Below are 13,443 nucleotides of genomic sequence, written 5' to 3'. Positions count from 1 at the left end.
AAAATTCTTTTGCAAGAATAAAACCAATGGGGGATATTTAAAGATATTAAGGCAAATATGTTGAGACTTGGGAGTTCGTAGAAGTCGAAACAAAACAGGAAATAGTACGTCTGACTGTATAGTGGGGGGGAGAAACAGTCAATAACCTTACATCAGAACTGGGAAAGAATAAAAAGTAGTACTGAGATGCAGAGAAAGGGGGGAGAGGTTGGGAGAATACAAAAGTCTGTAATTGGGATGAGGGGAAGAGACATTAAATGACAAAGGGGACAGAGCAGAGGAAGAGGGCAGTGAAGACATTAGTTAATGACAAAATGAAGGCCTGGTGGAGATAAAAATAGGAGATAATGAAAAAAAAATGTGAAATGTAAATGTTAAAAAGCATCCAAGATAATGGAGAGAGTGCCAGAATATGGCACTGAGACAGGGATCAATGATTGCTTTGAATGGCAGAGCAGACTCAAAGGGCCAAATGGCCTACTCCTGCACCTATTTTCTATGTTTTGATGTTAGCAGCAGATATAGAAGGAGAAGAAAAACAATATGATCATTTTAAATGAAGTAAAAGACTACAATTGCTGATTATCTGAAAAAGCTGTACGAGAAAATCTTTAGGCTGTAATGTGCCTAACCATGTTTGCACTTTTGCAGTAACCATAAGCCAGCCAGCCCCGACCAACAGATAAAGGGGGAAACAAAAGGAACTTCTTCTGGTTGATGCATATACACTGTAACGTGAAACAAATTGTACACTGAGCATAAGAATAAGCATTCCCCCCCCCCAAGTATCTATAATCTGGGGAACAAACTCCATTTAGTTATTAGGCGAGCTTAAAAGCAAGTATAATCATTGTTATTTAACCATATATTTGAGAATCTTGATTATAATTTGAAAGCCCATCATAATTCTACTCAAATGCTCAAACCACATTATTCATGTTTATTACTGTTTATTGTTACTGATAAATCTTGGTTTGACTGTATCTTTTAAACATATCTGCCATTAGAACACAAGGGTGCATGGGAGCACCACCACCTGAAATTTTTCTTTAAGTCACATATCATCCTGATTTGGAATCCCAGAACTTCATCACACAAACTTCAGTAGTGCAGGGCAGCGGCTCATCACCTTCTTGGAGGAATTCAGGACGAACATAAAACATGGCTTGGTCCATATGCCAAAAATGAATGTAAAATGTGGAGAACCAGAAATATGCAAAAAATGATTACTCAAACAACAAATATAAAAATGCTGAAATCTAATGAGGATGCTTTATCTAAATGGCAAAAACATCCAGTGATCTGTTACTACCAAATGTGAACTTCACTTTCGTCATGTCAAACAATGCATTATTATATTCTGTAACCATGTGTGTGCCGTACACACACACACACTTTTTGCAGCATGATCTTCAGATAATTCAAATTACTTTTCTCAGTTCACAACATGGAGGTAGCCTCATTAGTGGAATACAAACGCAAAATGTAGTTCATAGAAAAACTATACCAAATCCCATTTCTAGCATTAACCATGCACAATTGGATTTAGTTTGAATCAATGACAACGCGATCCCTCAGGGTGTTTATAGAGGGTTTCCCTGGAGTACCTTAATGCATTAGGAGGTATTGAATTACTTATCTATGTGATGGCATCGATTACCAATTGGATATTTTGTATTAGGGCATTGCTACCCCGAAGCAAAATTCACAGCTAGAATCTGGTCCAATAGTTTCTTCAAAACATGATATTTGCTTGAAAAGTTGCTTTAATACTTTTGCGAATATTTGTATGATAATGTCCAAAAATCACATTTATTTAAAGAATAACCTATAAGGCAGGTTTAAGATTAACACAGATGTCCAGAGGCATCTAAGGAGTAGAATAAATTTGGTTTCCTTACAAAACATTACAAAAAGCAAATGAAGACCATTCTTCCCATCATAACATACAATCTGGGTAAACTCTCTTCCCATCCATTTCAGCACTCACAAATAGAATTGCATTGTCCCTAATATGTTACTAATATCTTTTCAAATGGCCTGTAAATCAATCCTGAATTTACCTTTCAGCAATTGTAATTCCAAATTCAGCTTTTCAATATAGTTTAATTTGAACACTTTTTGAGGCCTAGGAGTCCAAGTTTTAACTAATCTTTCCTTGTAGCTAATTCATCGCATACTATTACAGGTCTTCCCCAGCTTACGAACACCCAACCCATATACAAGCCATACAAACGAATGAGTATTTGGGAGACCGGTGGCATGGATTTGCCAGCTGCTGCAGGCATTTTCTGCTGTGTGGGAAACTGATTAATGGCTGCATTTCTGACTTGCGAACTGTTCAGGTTACAAACAGTTCACAGGAACAGATCCCTGCTGTAACCTGGGGAGGACCTGTAATCATGCATGTGGCTTTTCTTTCAACTCCAAGGATTCAATATCTACTTTTTGCCTCAGTGACTAAAAGCAAACAGCACTCAAACTGCACTATGACCAAAGCAGTGCACAGTTTCAGCATGATACTCTGACTTGCTTTCTGCTGCTCTGCCTGTATAATTCATCATTCTATTTCCTTCATTGATTGTTGCGCCACAATAACTGGACATCTTAAGTGCCAAGTGTATTACCATCCCTAAATCTTTTCCAGCTTCACCCTTGGCTAATTCAACAAACATGCTAGGTTTTTTTTTCCACTGTGCAACAACATACCTACAAACTGTGAATTTAATCTACCAAGAGCTATTCAGCCATCCATATCTACTTCATGAATTTACATTGCTGAAGCTAGCAGCTTCTTTACCCTGAACAACTAATGCTTATATCGAGGATTTAATGTAGAGAAAAAAATATGCAACAGCCTTTCACATAATCAGACAAAACTAAATGCCCAGCCACAAGAGATACTGGCAGGGATGATATGAAGCTTTGTGGTTTTTAAGAGTCAAAAAAGAATAAACAAAATAAACAATACAAATCAATGTTTCATGGTGAGCAGGGGGTGGAAGATTGAGAGTTAAAAGATTAATTGGAAGACTTAGGGCACCATAAGCCAATTACCTTAGGAAGATTGGTAATATAAGACAGGATAAGGACACAAGAGAGTTTTGGATAAGTTTACGAAGGACAAATGAGAAGTCGTCATTGGGTCATACAGCACAGAAATAGGACCTCCAGCCCACTGTGGATACATGATGATCAGCATGGACCGAAGTCTAGAGAATATTCCAATAGCTAGGTCTGTGGATTACACAAGGCAGCAACAAGCGACCTTATAACATTAAATAGGGCTGTATCGATTATATTCGTGCAACACAAAGGAAAGTACCATTAACAGTCATTTTGATTGGGAATGCAACTGATCATTTAGTAATATGGAGTATAAAGCTTACAATGGACGTTCATCCCAGTATTCAGGACTCAAAGACCAGTATCCTTACTAGAACTGGCTACCTGACTAAGCCTGCTGGTACCTGAGCACGAGTCCAATTTGAGTCGGTTAAGTATCAAAAGCAAAAGGCTTGGGTCGGATCAAATTTTAATTTTATGCCCTGCAAAATCCCTAATCCAAATTAGCCTTTAGTAAGTAAATTAAATCAATTTTCATTGGAAAATGCAAATATTTTCCAGGGTAATAGTTACTTTCATCAGCAACCTGCTAAGAGTATAGTAACAATGCTATCAACTATTGATTTGGAGACATCAATTTCAATCCCACAAGAGCAGCTGAAGAACTTAAAATCAATAAACCTGAAATAAAAAGCTAGTAACAGTAAGGGTGGTCACAAAGCTTTTGGATCTGCTGCATTTACATCACTGACATTACTCAGCCCAATACATCACTGGTACATCCCTCCCCACCAACAGTAATATCTATAGGAGGTGCTACCTCAAGAAGGCAACATCTATCAAAGATCCCCACCATCAGGGACTTGCCATCTTCTCGAAGCCGCCATCAGGCAGGTGGAACAGAAGTCTGAAGTCCTACACCACCAGGTTCAAGAACAGCTACTTCCCTTCAACCATTTGATTCTTGAACCAGCCTGCACAATCCTAATCATTACTTCAGTATGGCAACACTTATGACCACTTTGCACTATGATGGACTTCGGTTTTTTTTTGTTCTAATTGCATTCTCTCTTAAATTAACAATGTAAGTTATACAATGTAAGTAATTTTTTCTTGTAAATGTTGTGTATCTGACACTATGTGCCTGTGATGCCACACCAGACCCCACAATATGGTTGACCTAACTGCCATCTGACATACCCAGCAAACCACTTATTGCAAAGGGAAATTAAGGACAGATGATAAATGTAACCTTATATTTCCATTGAACAAATAAGAAAAACAACAGTCTTGTAGAATTTTGTGATTTCCACAACCAATGAAATCTTAGGCATGACATCAGCACATTTCAATGGCGGGTTATTATTGATTGAACAATGGCAACTGAATCTTTCCTATGCTATAAAATAATCAGAACAACTCTCAACCTGTATCACAGCTAATTTTTCAGGAATAAAGGTTCCCCAAAAAACCATTGCAGTTATTTCTAACATACCACTGTTCAAATTGTTAACCAGTTGCTAGATCTGTACCTAATAAAGGGTAATAAAGGACAAAGACCTTGCATAAATTCTCTCCTTACTTTGTCTCCAATACCAACAATTTAAAAGCTGGTGCTCAAGGTAAATGCGTAATCCTGAAATGCATCCATATATGAAAATACTTTCATTAAAACTTTATAGGACAAGAAATGAACCAAAGACCAATGCAAGGAAGGAACAGACCAAACATTTACTTATGCCAAAAGCCACAAATGAAAAATTCAAGCAGCTTATCTTAATTCTGGCATGTATTACCAAATTCTATTTTAACAATTATTATACAGGTCAATGTCTGGGAACGTCACAACTTAAAACATAGATTAATTTTCTGTTCTATATTCTGCACAGAAAAAACTCTATCCTGTCTACAGGATGATTGCAAAACAATATTTTTCTTACCATTATCATAAAGTTTTAGATGCTAATCTAAGCTAATAAATAATACTTTCAATAATGATGCTTATACTTGAGATACATTTCTAAATAGTAACAATTATTAGGCAAACTTAATTCATCATTTGAAATGTATGCACTTTTCAATCATAAATACTTGACTTTAACAATGGTATTTTTAACATTTAAAATTTGGAAACCCAAACATTTATTTTATCAGTCTTGCAAATTTATTAACTTAAAAAGATTTGGTCTCCGTTTTCCTACATTAGCTCCATTTATAATTGTCAAACTCCATAAATATGTTTTTATTTTCTTATAGTCAAGGACCCCATTAACAAACCTCCTCATTAATATGTAAATCTAAAGTCAATCAGTCTTCTCTTTGACAGCACCATGAATTCTGAGTAGTGCACTGTGTAATCGGCTTTACTTAAGCTGGAATATTCATCATAAAAATTGTCATTTAAGAAAAATTGCACAAAATATACCATAATTGATCTGACTGCTATCTAGTTAATAGCCCTTTAATTGTGGCAAAAAACACATACTGCTGGATTTGATGTTGGCAAGTCAAACCTACAATGCAATGTTTATGTAAAAACTGCTAAATATGAAAAATGCAACTGAAGTCTGCACAATTTTTAATGTAATATTTTTTATTTGCCTATTAATTATTTGCCACAACAATTTACTGAAAACCCACAAGAGCTCAAATATAGAGTTACAGGGATGGTTCCAGGACCTAGAGATCTGTTACTAGTAACGTTTGCACAGTTTAAGACTTTTTGAACATGAAAAGGAAACAAACTCAACAATAGTCTTTAAAATTATGGTTGGGTTGGATGGACTAAATATAGAGAGTATTTCTACTTGTGTGAAATTTGAAAACAAACATCATAAACACAACGGCAATTATATTGTTTTAGTATCAGATACAAATTCTACATAGAGTGGTTCAGAAATATGGAATAAGTCCAACACTGGAGTGTCTACCTACTCCTGCACCAATACTTTAAGACCTCAAGGATCTAAGTTTCTTTTCACTATCATGTCATATTCCCCCTAAATATTCCCCGTTTCAGGGTTTTGACCTGAAACATCGACAATTCCTTTCTTCCCACAGATGCTGCTCGACCTGCTGAGTTCCTCCAGATAGCAGTTTGTTGCTCCAGATTCCAGCATCTGCAGTCTCTCACATATCACCTGGCAACTTATTCCACCCTCTCTGTGGAAAAGTTGCCCCTCAAGTCCCTTGTAAATCTTTCCCTTCTCACCTTAAGTTTATGCCCTCTAGTTTTACACTCTCGCACCATGTCCACCTGTGTAGCCAGTTTCAAGGAACTATGTACTTGTACCCCAAGGTGTCTCTGTTCTAAAACACTCTTCAGGGTCCTGCCACTTACTGTGCAAGTCCTGCCCTGGTTTAACTAACCAAAATGCAACACTTTGCACTTGTCCAAGTTAAATTCCATCTGCTGTTCCTTGGCCTACTTCCCCAATTAATCTTGATCCTGTTGTAATCTTAGATAACCTTCTTCACTGTCCACTATCCCACCAATTTTGATGTCATCTGCAAATATTAACCATGTCAACTATATTCTCATCCAAATCGTTAATATAGATGATAAACAACAGTGGACCCAACAGAGATCCTTGCGGCACATCGCTAGTCACAGGCCTCCAATCTGAAAAACAACCCTCCACCACCACCCTCTGACTCCTTCCACAAAGCCAGATTTGAACCCTGGAACCCGGAACTCAAGTGATCTAACCTTCCAGACAAGCTGACCAATAGGGACCTTGTCAAAGGGCTTGCTAAAGTCCACGCAGACAACAGCTAGTGCCCTGCTCTCGTCAATCCACTTGGTCACCACTTCAAAAAACTCAATCAAATTTGTGAGAGACAGTCGTCCACGGGCAAATCCACGCTGACTATCGCTGATCAGTCCTTGCCTTTCCAAATGAAGGTAGATCTTGTTCCTCAGAATCATCTCTGATAACTTTCCCACCACTAATGACCAGCCCGTAGTTCCCTGGCTTGTCCTTGCAACCCCCACCCACCCATCTTCTGGCACTTCACCCACAGCTGACAATGATACAAACATCTCTGCCAGGCCCCCAGCAATTTCTTCCCCACCTTCCCGTAATTTCTAAGGTTACACTTGGTCAGGCACTGGGGATTTATCCACAGATGGGTACAGTCCTAATGTGGCAAATGGATCAGTGTGGATGGGCAAAAAGCTCAGTGTGGATGTGGTGGGCCCAAGGGCCCATTTCTGTGCTGCAACTCTAAACAGCGTGGTGCACTGATTACTCCACAACTGCAGTGCTGCTTGCAGTTCTGGTTTCTGCAATATTCCAGACAGTGAAGACTGTGCAGTGGGAAGAGAGTCCAATATCCAATCTCAGAGAGAAAGGAAGTTATTAGGAATAGAGATCTTCAGCCTTTAAAACACAAATTATGTTTATATACAAAATGCTGGATTGAGATTAGACAGAAGATATAAACTTAAAACAAAAGATCCAAGAAAACCAGAGTGGTGTGTAGAGATGCAAGGGGGAAAACAAACTGCACAATTAGGTACTTCCTTCAATAATGGTGGTTCAATCATTTCACACTGCTTTGCCAGCATTTAATCAAAGGGTACTTTAATGCTTCAGACATAATTGATGACAACATTGGATAATTCAGTTTCCCCTGGAAATAATCTACAGAAATGGACAACTGACGAGACCATATTATGTAGAGTCAAGTAACGAGAATTTCATTTTAAAATATTTTTTTCACTATGAAGCTTACTAGTACCCAATAGTTAATTATCAGGTGACTGTAATTTAATCTAATCATTTTAATATTCATAAACAACTCACTACATAATTTATTACTTCATGCCCTGTAACACTCACAAAGCAGCCAACCAATTTGCAAACAGACAAGCATGAGAGACAATCAAAAAGACAATTCTTTACTCACCTCTTTCCACGGGCTTAGAAACTGGGTTCGGGCATAGCGAGTGAGCATGTTGATTATGACAACCTGTCCCCACTCCTCCACATCTACCAACAAGTTACATAGCTTGCGGTAATTTTTGTGAATCAGGTCAATTCGCTCTGGGCAGACTTCCTCAAATGACATTACAACACTTCCGGCCACTAGCTGTGAACAGACAATACAAAACAACATGAGTGAAAAGAAACTCAAATAGATTTTTGGAAATTTATCATTATCCAGAGAATCATCATCAGTGTGAAAATGTTTTCTGAGCTTTTCTCTGGGTTTTTATGAACAGCACAAGTTACAATATAAAATCAAACAGTAAGATATAAATTAAGTTGCAAAGAAAATTTCTTCTTTAAAATGTAATTGTCAACCAAGAATGAGCCTTACTAAAAAAAAGTCTAGATACACAGATCTGGAACACACATTGTTCTACCTTGTGTAGTGTGCAGATATGAATTATTTTTTTAGTTTTCAAACCTATATAGTGCTTAATGAATTACCCAAACATTTGTGGAAAATATCCAAAATTAAAAGTCTAGTTAAAAAAAGACTGTAAAAATATCCTACAACAAAATGCAAATTCAATTCACAAAATTTGTGCAAAAACAGAAATCCAGGAGTGCATGTATTAGATTTTTAAAGGCAAAATGATACAAAAGTATAACATTCAATCTCAGTAAATGTTAGAGTTGTAGTTTAAAAATGTAGTTAATATGGTTAAAAAAAGAAAACATAATCAGAATGGGAATAGGCTATATGCTATGGAAGTGGGTGTATGTACATTAAACAGAGCATCTCTCAGTTTAATAAGAGTGTTTTGGAAAAAACAGCTAATGGATTTCTGGATTAAAAGGCAATAAAAACAAAGAAATAAAATGAAAGGCATCGTGAGGACCAATGTCTTCGTGGGTTTCATAGATTAGAAAAATATTAAGCTTAAGAGAAGGTACAAAATAGTTACCAGGATGTTGCCTTGAATCAGGAAATACAAAAAAAGTTTGAATAGTTGTATCTTTCCCATCTGCCCACCTCAAACTCTTTTTAGAACAATGCAGATTACAGGGTGATAACTTTTAAAGTTATGAAAAGATGGTACTTGACACTTCCAATGGCTTCTAATAGCCTCTCAATTTTCAGTTTTAATTACAACTGAATGAGATATGACCTTAAATAACCTCAATTCCTACAGACTCAATTAGTTGCCACTTCAACTGACATAATTTTACAAGGTGTTACTTAAATACAGACAAGACTTAGGAACAGCCTTTAACTAGTTTTACAAGTAGTATACACAGCAATCAGTTCTCACTAAACAACCACTGCGCCAAAGAAAATAGCCCAAGCCTTTTCTCATAGTTAAGATTTTCCAGTTCAGGCAGTGTTCATGTAAATCCATTTACCCATATAAAAACAGAAAACACTGGAAATGCTCAGGTCAGGCCACACCTGTGGGAAGAGAAATGGTACTAATGTTTCAGGTCAAAACGCCCTTTGTCAGAAAATGTTAACTCTGTTTCTCTTCCCACAGATGCAGCCTGACCTGTTGAGCATTTCCAGCATTTTCTCTTTTCGTTTTAGATTTCCATTATCTGCAGTTATTTTCATTCCCATTTACCCCTTCTGGTGCAAAAGTGCTTTCCTGTAATGTGGTGACCAGGACTGTACACAGCACTCCAGCTGTGGCCAACCTAATATATCATTTAACAACAAGAACCATTTGATGTATGTCTCCACCGATAAAGTACCTTGTATGCCTTCTTAATCAGCTCATCTTCCCGTATTACTACCTTCAGAGTTCTATAGATGTGCAGTCCAAGTTCCATATGTACTTCTAATTAATTTTGTACTCTCTTACTTTGTTTGCCCTTCCCAGATGTAACAAAAGATTTCTTGTTACTATCCCTGAAAAAGCAATTCACCTTGGTTCAAACCTAGTGGCACAAAAACTTAATTATAAAGTTTACCCATAAGGATAAAGTGACTATAGGAAGGCATGTCAAATCATTCCTTTGGCTGTGTAATTCAACTGAGAATCATTTGAAATAGTTTCAAGAAAGACATCTCACATTCAGTTAAAATTCTGGAAGTGACTCACCTTCCAGGGAGCACATCAAGGCAGAATGTGAAGATCAAAACAAACCGCAGATACTGAAAATCTGACATAAAAACAAAGTACTGGAAACACTCAAAAGGTCAGGCAGCATCCTGCAGGACCTGAAACATTAATAGTTTCTCTTTCCACAGATGTTGCCTGAACTGTTTCTAGCATTTTCCATTTTTATTTCCAAGGCAAAGTGTGTTTGGAACTTCTCATCCACTAAATCAGAGAATCAAAACTTTCATGACAATAAACTGCGCACAAAAGGATTGCTACAATCTATATTCAGCCACCATATATTCTGCAAACTTGATTTTCTGAAGGTCAGATTATTCTCAGATACATATACATGACATGTCAACAATGGTGGCTCCTCCAGTTTGGAAGGAACTAGTAATCAATTGCAGGCCAATCAGAATAAGGCACTAAGCATGAATCAAATTATTTAATACACTTTGCTTAAAGTGCCTACTTTAGCTTAGTGATACAAAGCAAACTCTGGCCCCACCCTGTGATGCAGTTTAGATAGTATTTGCAGCAATAGGCAATGCTGATATTGGTACTTTATAAGCCTCACGGAATTGGTATTCTCGAAATTACTGCTACATATGCAGACTCTGTATGTCAGAGCATTATTAAGTATTCAGATCTCGTAATTTTATATAATGACAGCAAATCATACTTGTACCAAGTTTGTACAGTTAATTACACCTATTAAACACTTCGGTTTCTAGCTAGGCACCATACATGGAAATCAAAAACCTGAATAATACCTTGAGCAGATACATACACTTAGATGACATTTCAGAAGCTTCAGCAGGACTAATAGCATTAATAAATGTTTTCAATTTTGACTCTGTACTTAAAAGGTCATTAGCTTTAATGTTATTCACAACACTGGACATTATCAGGAGGAAAACATCTCTGAATACAGCTTTAGTCATTATTCCAGACGTTGTTTTGATCATGCTGGGATTTTATGCATTGCCTGTTGAGAATAAACGTGGAGCTGCATTTATTGACTATAGTGATCTTTCGCTCTCAAAATTCTGCTTTAAATTCTTCCCAAACACATTTTCTCATCAAACCAAAAGCAAGAGGTTTTATTTCTAACACAAAGGCGGTACAATTATTGGTTTGGTTTTCACATTCTATAAGATACTGAGTACAGGAATCCTAACTACAAACAGAAATATTTCTATTGATGTGCTTTTGTTGATTGTGTCAAACAAATAGAGCAAGGCATAAATTTATTTTCTTTTCCGAACAAAAAGCTCAGTCTTTTTATTCTGTGATTCCTCACTCTATGGATCAGCTCGACCATTCACTACCTTGCAAGATTATTGAACCACAGACCAGGGAGGACAAATACAGGTGGCTCATCCAGAATGATAAATAACTCACTTTTAAACTTAAATGCTCTAAAGTTGTTCTAACAACAACTTGCTTTAATATCATGTCTTTAACATTGATGGCAATCTCGTGTATTTCTCCTTGGGTTTCTAAGTTAACCAGATAGAAAACAAAACGTAGGATTAAGCTGGCCCTTCTCAGGTTGACAGGCTGTGACAAGTGAGATGCTGTAGGAATTTGTGCTCGTGCCCAAACTGCTCAGAATCTCTATCATGGTTTTGGCCAAGGGGATCAAATGTAATATTTCAACTCTAACATGAAGTTAAGTGGGAATGTGAGTAATGATTAAAGACACAACAATGCTTGAAGATATAGCCAAAATAAGTGAATGGGCAACAACGTGGCAAGTAGCACACTCCATGTGGACTATTGTGAGATTATCCACTTCACTAGAAAAACAGAAATGCTAAATACCTTTCAAACAGTTATACTGTGAAATATTGATGCTCAAAAGGAACCTGGCTGTTCTACATACAAGTCACTAAGAAATAACATGTAAGAACAGCAGGCAATCAGGAATAAGGATGCCTTAGTGAGACCACACCTCTAGTACTATATACAGTTTTGGTCCCCATTATGCTTGCCATGCGTGGAATGCAGCAAAAAAAAAGTCATCCGACTGGTTCCAGAGATGGCAGATCTGTTATATGACAAGAGATCAAGTAGGCTAGGTCTCTATTCTCTCAAAATTTGAAGAATCGTACAAAATTCTTAGGGGGCTTGACAGGGCTGATACAGAGTTTCCCTGAAGAAATCTAGGACTAGGCATCACTATCGCATTCCGAATAAGAGGGAGGCCATTTAGTACCAAGATGAGAAGACATTTCTTTATTCAGAGGGTGTCAAACCTTTGGAATTCTCTATCGAGGGCATTGAATGCATTCAAATTAAAGATCAATGAACTTCTGGATATTAGAGGAATAAAGGAATATGGGGAATGGACAGGAAACTCTTGTTTAGGTCGATCAGCCATAATCTGTTCAATAGTGGGGCAAGCTCAAGGGGTCAAATGGCCAACTCCTACTTGTTTTGTTCTTATGATAACACAACAGAGTCCAGACTTGCTAAGGGAAGATCAATTCTGCATGACTGCATTGAATATTTGTTGCACTCCCTCTGCAGCCAGTAAATCATTCCTTAAAAACTGTACACAATACTTCAGGTGTAGTGTGTAGTATGTCATGTAGAACTGTACTAAACACCGACTAGAATACAGTTTGAATACAGTTTATAATTCTGGTCCATGCATTGGAATGAAGATGCAATAGAACCAGAATGTGCAAAGAAAACTTGCATTGTTGACAGGGCTGGAGAACAAGACTGGCTAGGTTGGGTAGTTTTCTTTGGAATAGAGAAACCTAGGAGGAGATTTTCTCAAAGTGTGAAGGACAGCAAGGTGGGTGAACAGGATGCAGCTACTTCTTTTAATGGAAAGATTAATACCTCCTTGGAACACACAACGTGACCATTTAACCCATCAAGTCTATGCAGGCTCACAGAGCAATTCCATCATTCCCATTCCCCACTTATTCTCTGTGAGGTTTTCTTTCCCACTTATCCATCGACACCTCCAGATTCTCCTACTACCAACCTACGATAGGTACAATTCACAGTAGCTAATTAATCTAGTAACTACCACGTCAGTCAGATGTGGGAAGAAACTAGAGCATCCAGGACAAAGCCACCTGGTCAGAGGAGGGTTTGCAATCTCCACAAAGTCAGCATCCAAGGTCAGGATCAAACCCAAGTTGCTGGAACTATGAGGTAGCAGCTGTGCTACTGTGTAGCCTTCCTAACAAGGAGATAGATTTAAGGCAATTGGTAAAAGGATTCAAAGGAATTGAGGAAAAATGTTTTCACTTTCTGACCTTCTGTAGAGTCAGAAATTTTATCTGCCGTTAAGCATGGTGGAGTCAAATTCTAATTGC

General features: G+C 37.4%; 1 protein-coding gene across 2 annotated transcripts in view; it reads right to left on the bottom strand.

Annotated features, from left to right (window-relative positions):
* ap3b1a (adaptor related protein complex 3 subunit beta 1a) overlaps positions 1-13,443 on the bottom strand; it is a 203,881-nt gene that overhangs the window by 138,272 nt on the left and 52,166 nt on the right. For both annotated transcript variants that reach the window (XM_052019559.1, XM_052019560.1), the window contains exon 7: positions 7,978-8,160. In XM_052019559.1, the coding sequence (XP_051875519.1) occupies positions 7,978-8,160 (183 nt within the window). The remainder of the gene's footprint in view (positions 1-7,977; positions 8,161-13,443) is intronic.

Source organism: Pristis pectinata, chromosome 7 (genome assembly GCF_009764475.1).
Source record: "Pristis pectinata isolate sPriPec2 chromosome 7, sPriPec2.1.pri, whole genome shotgun sequence".
NCBI lineage: Eukaryota > Metazoa > Chordata > Chondrichthyes > Rhinopristiformes > Pristidae > Pristis > Pristis pectinata.
Note: the sequence above shows the minus strand (reverse complement) of the source record. Positions and strands in the feature narration are given on the sequence as shown.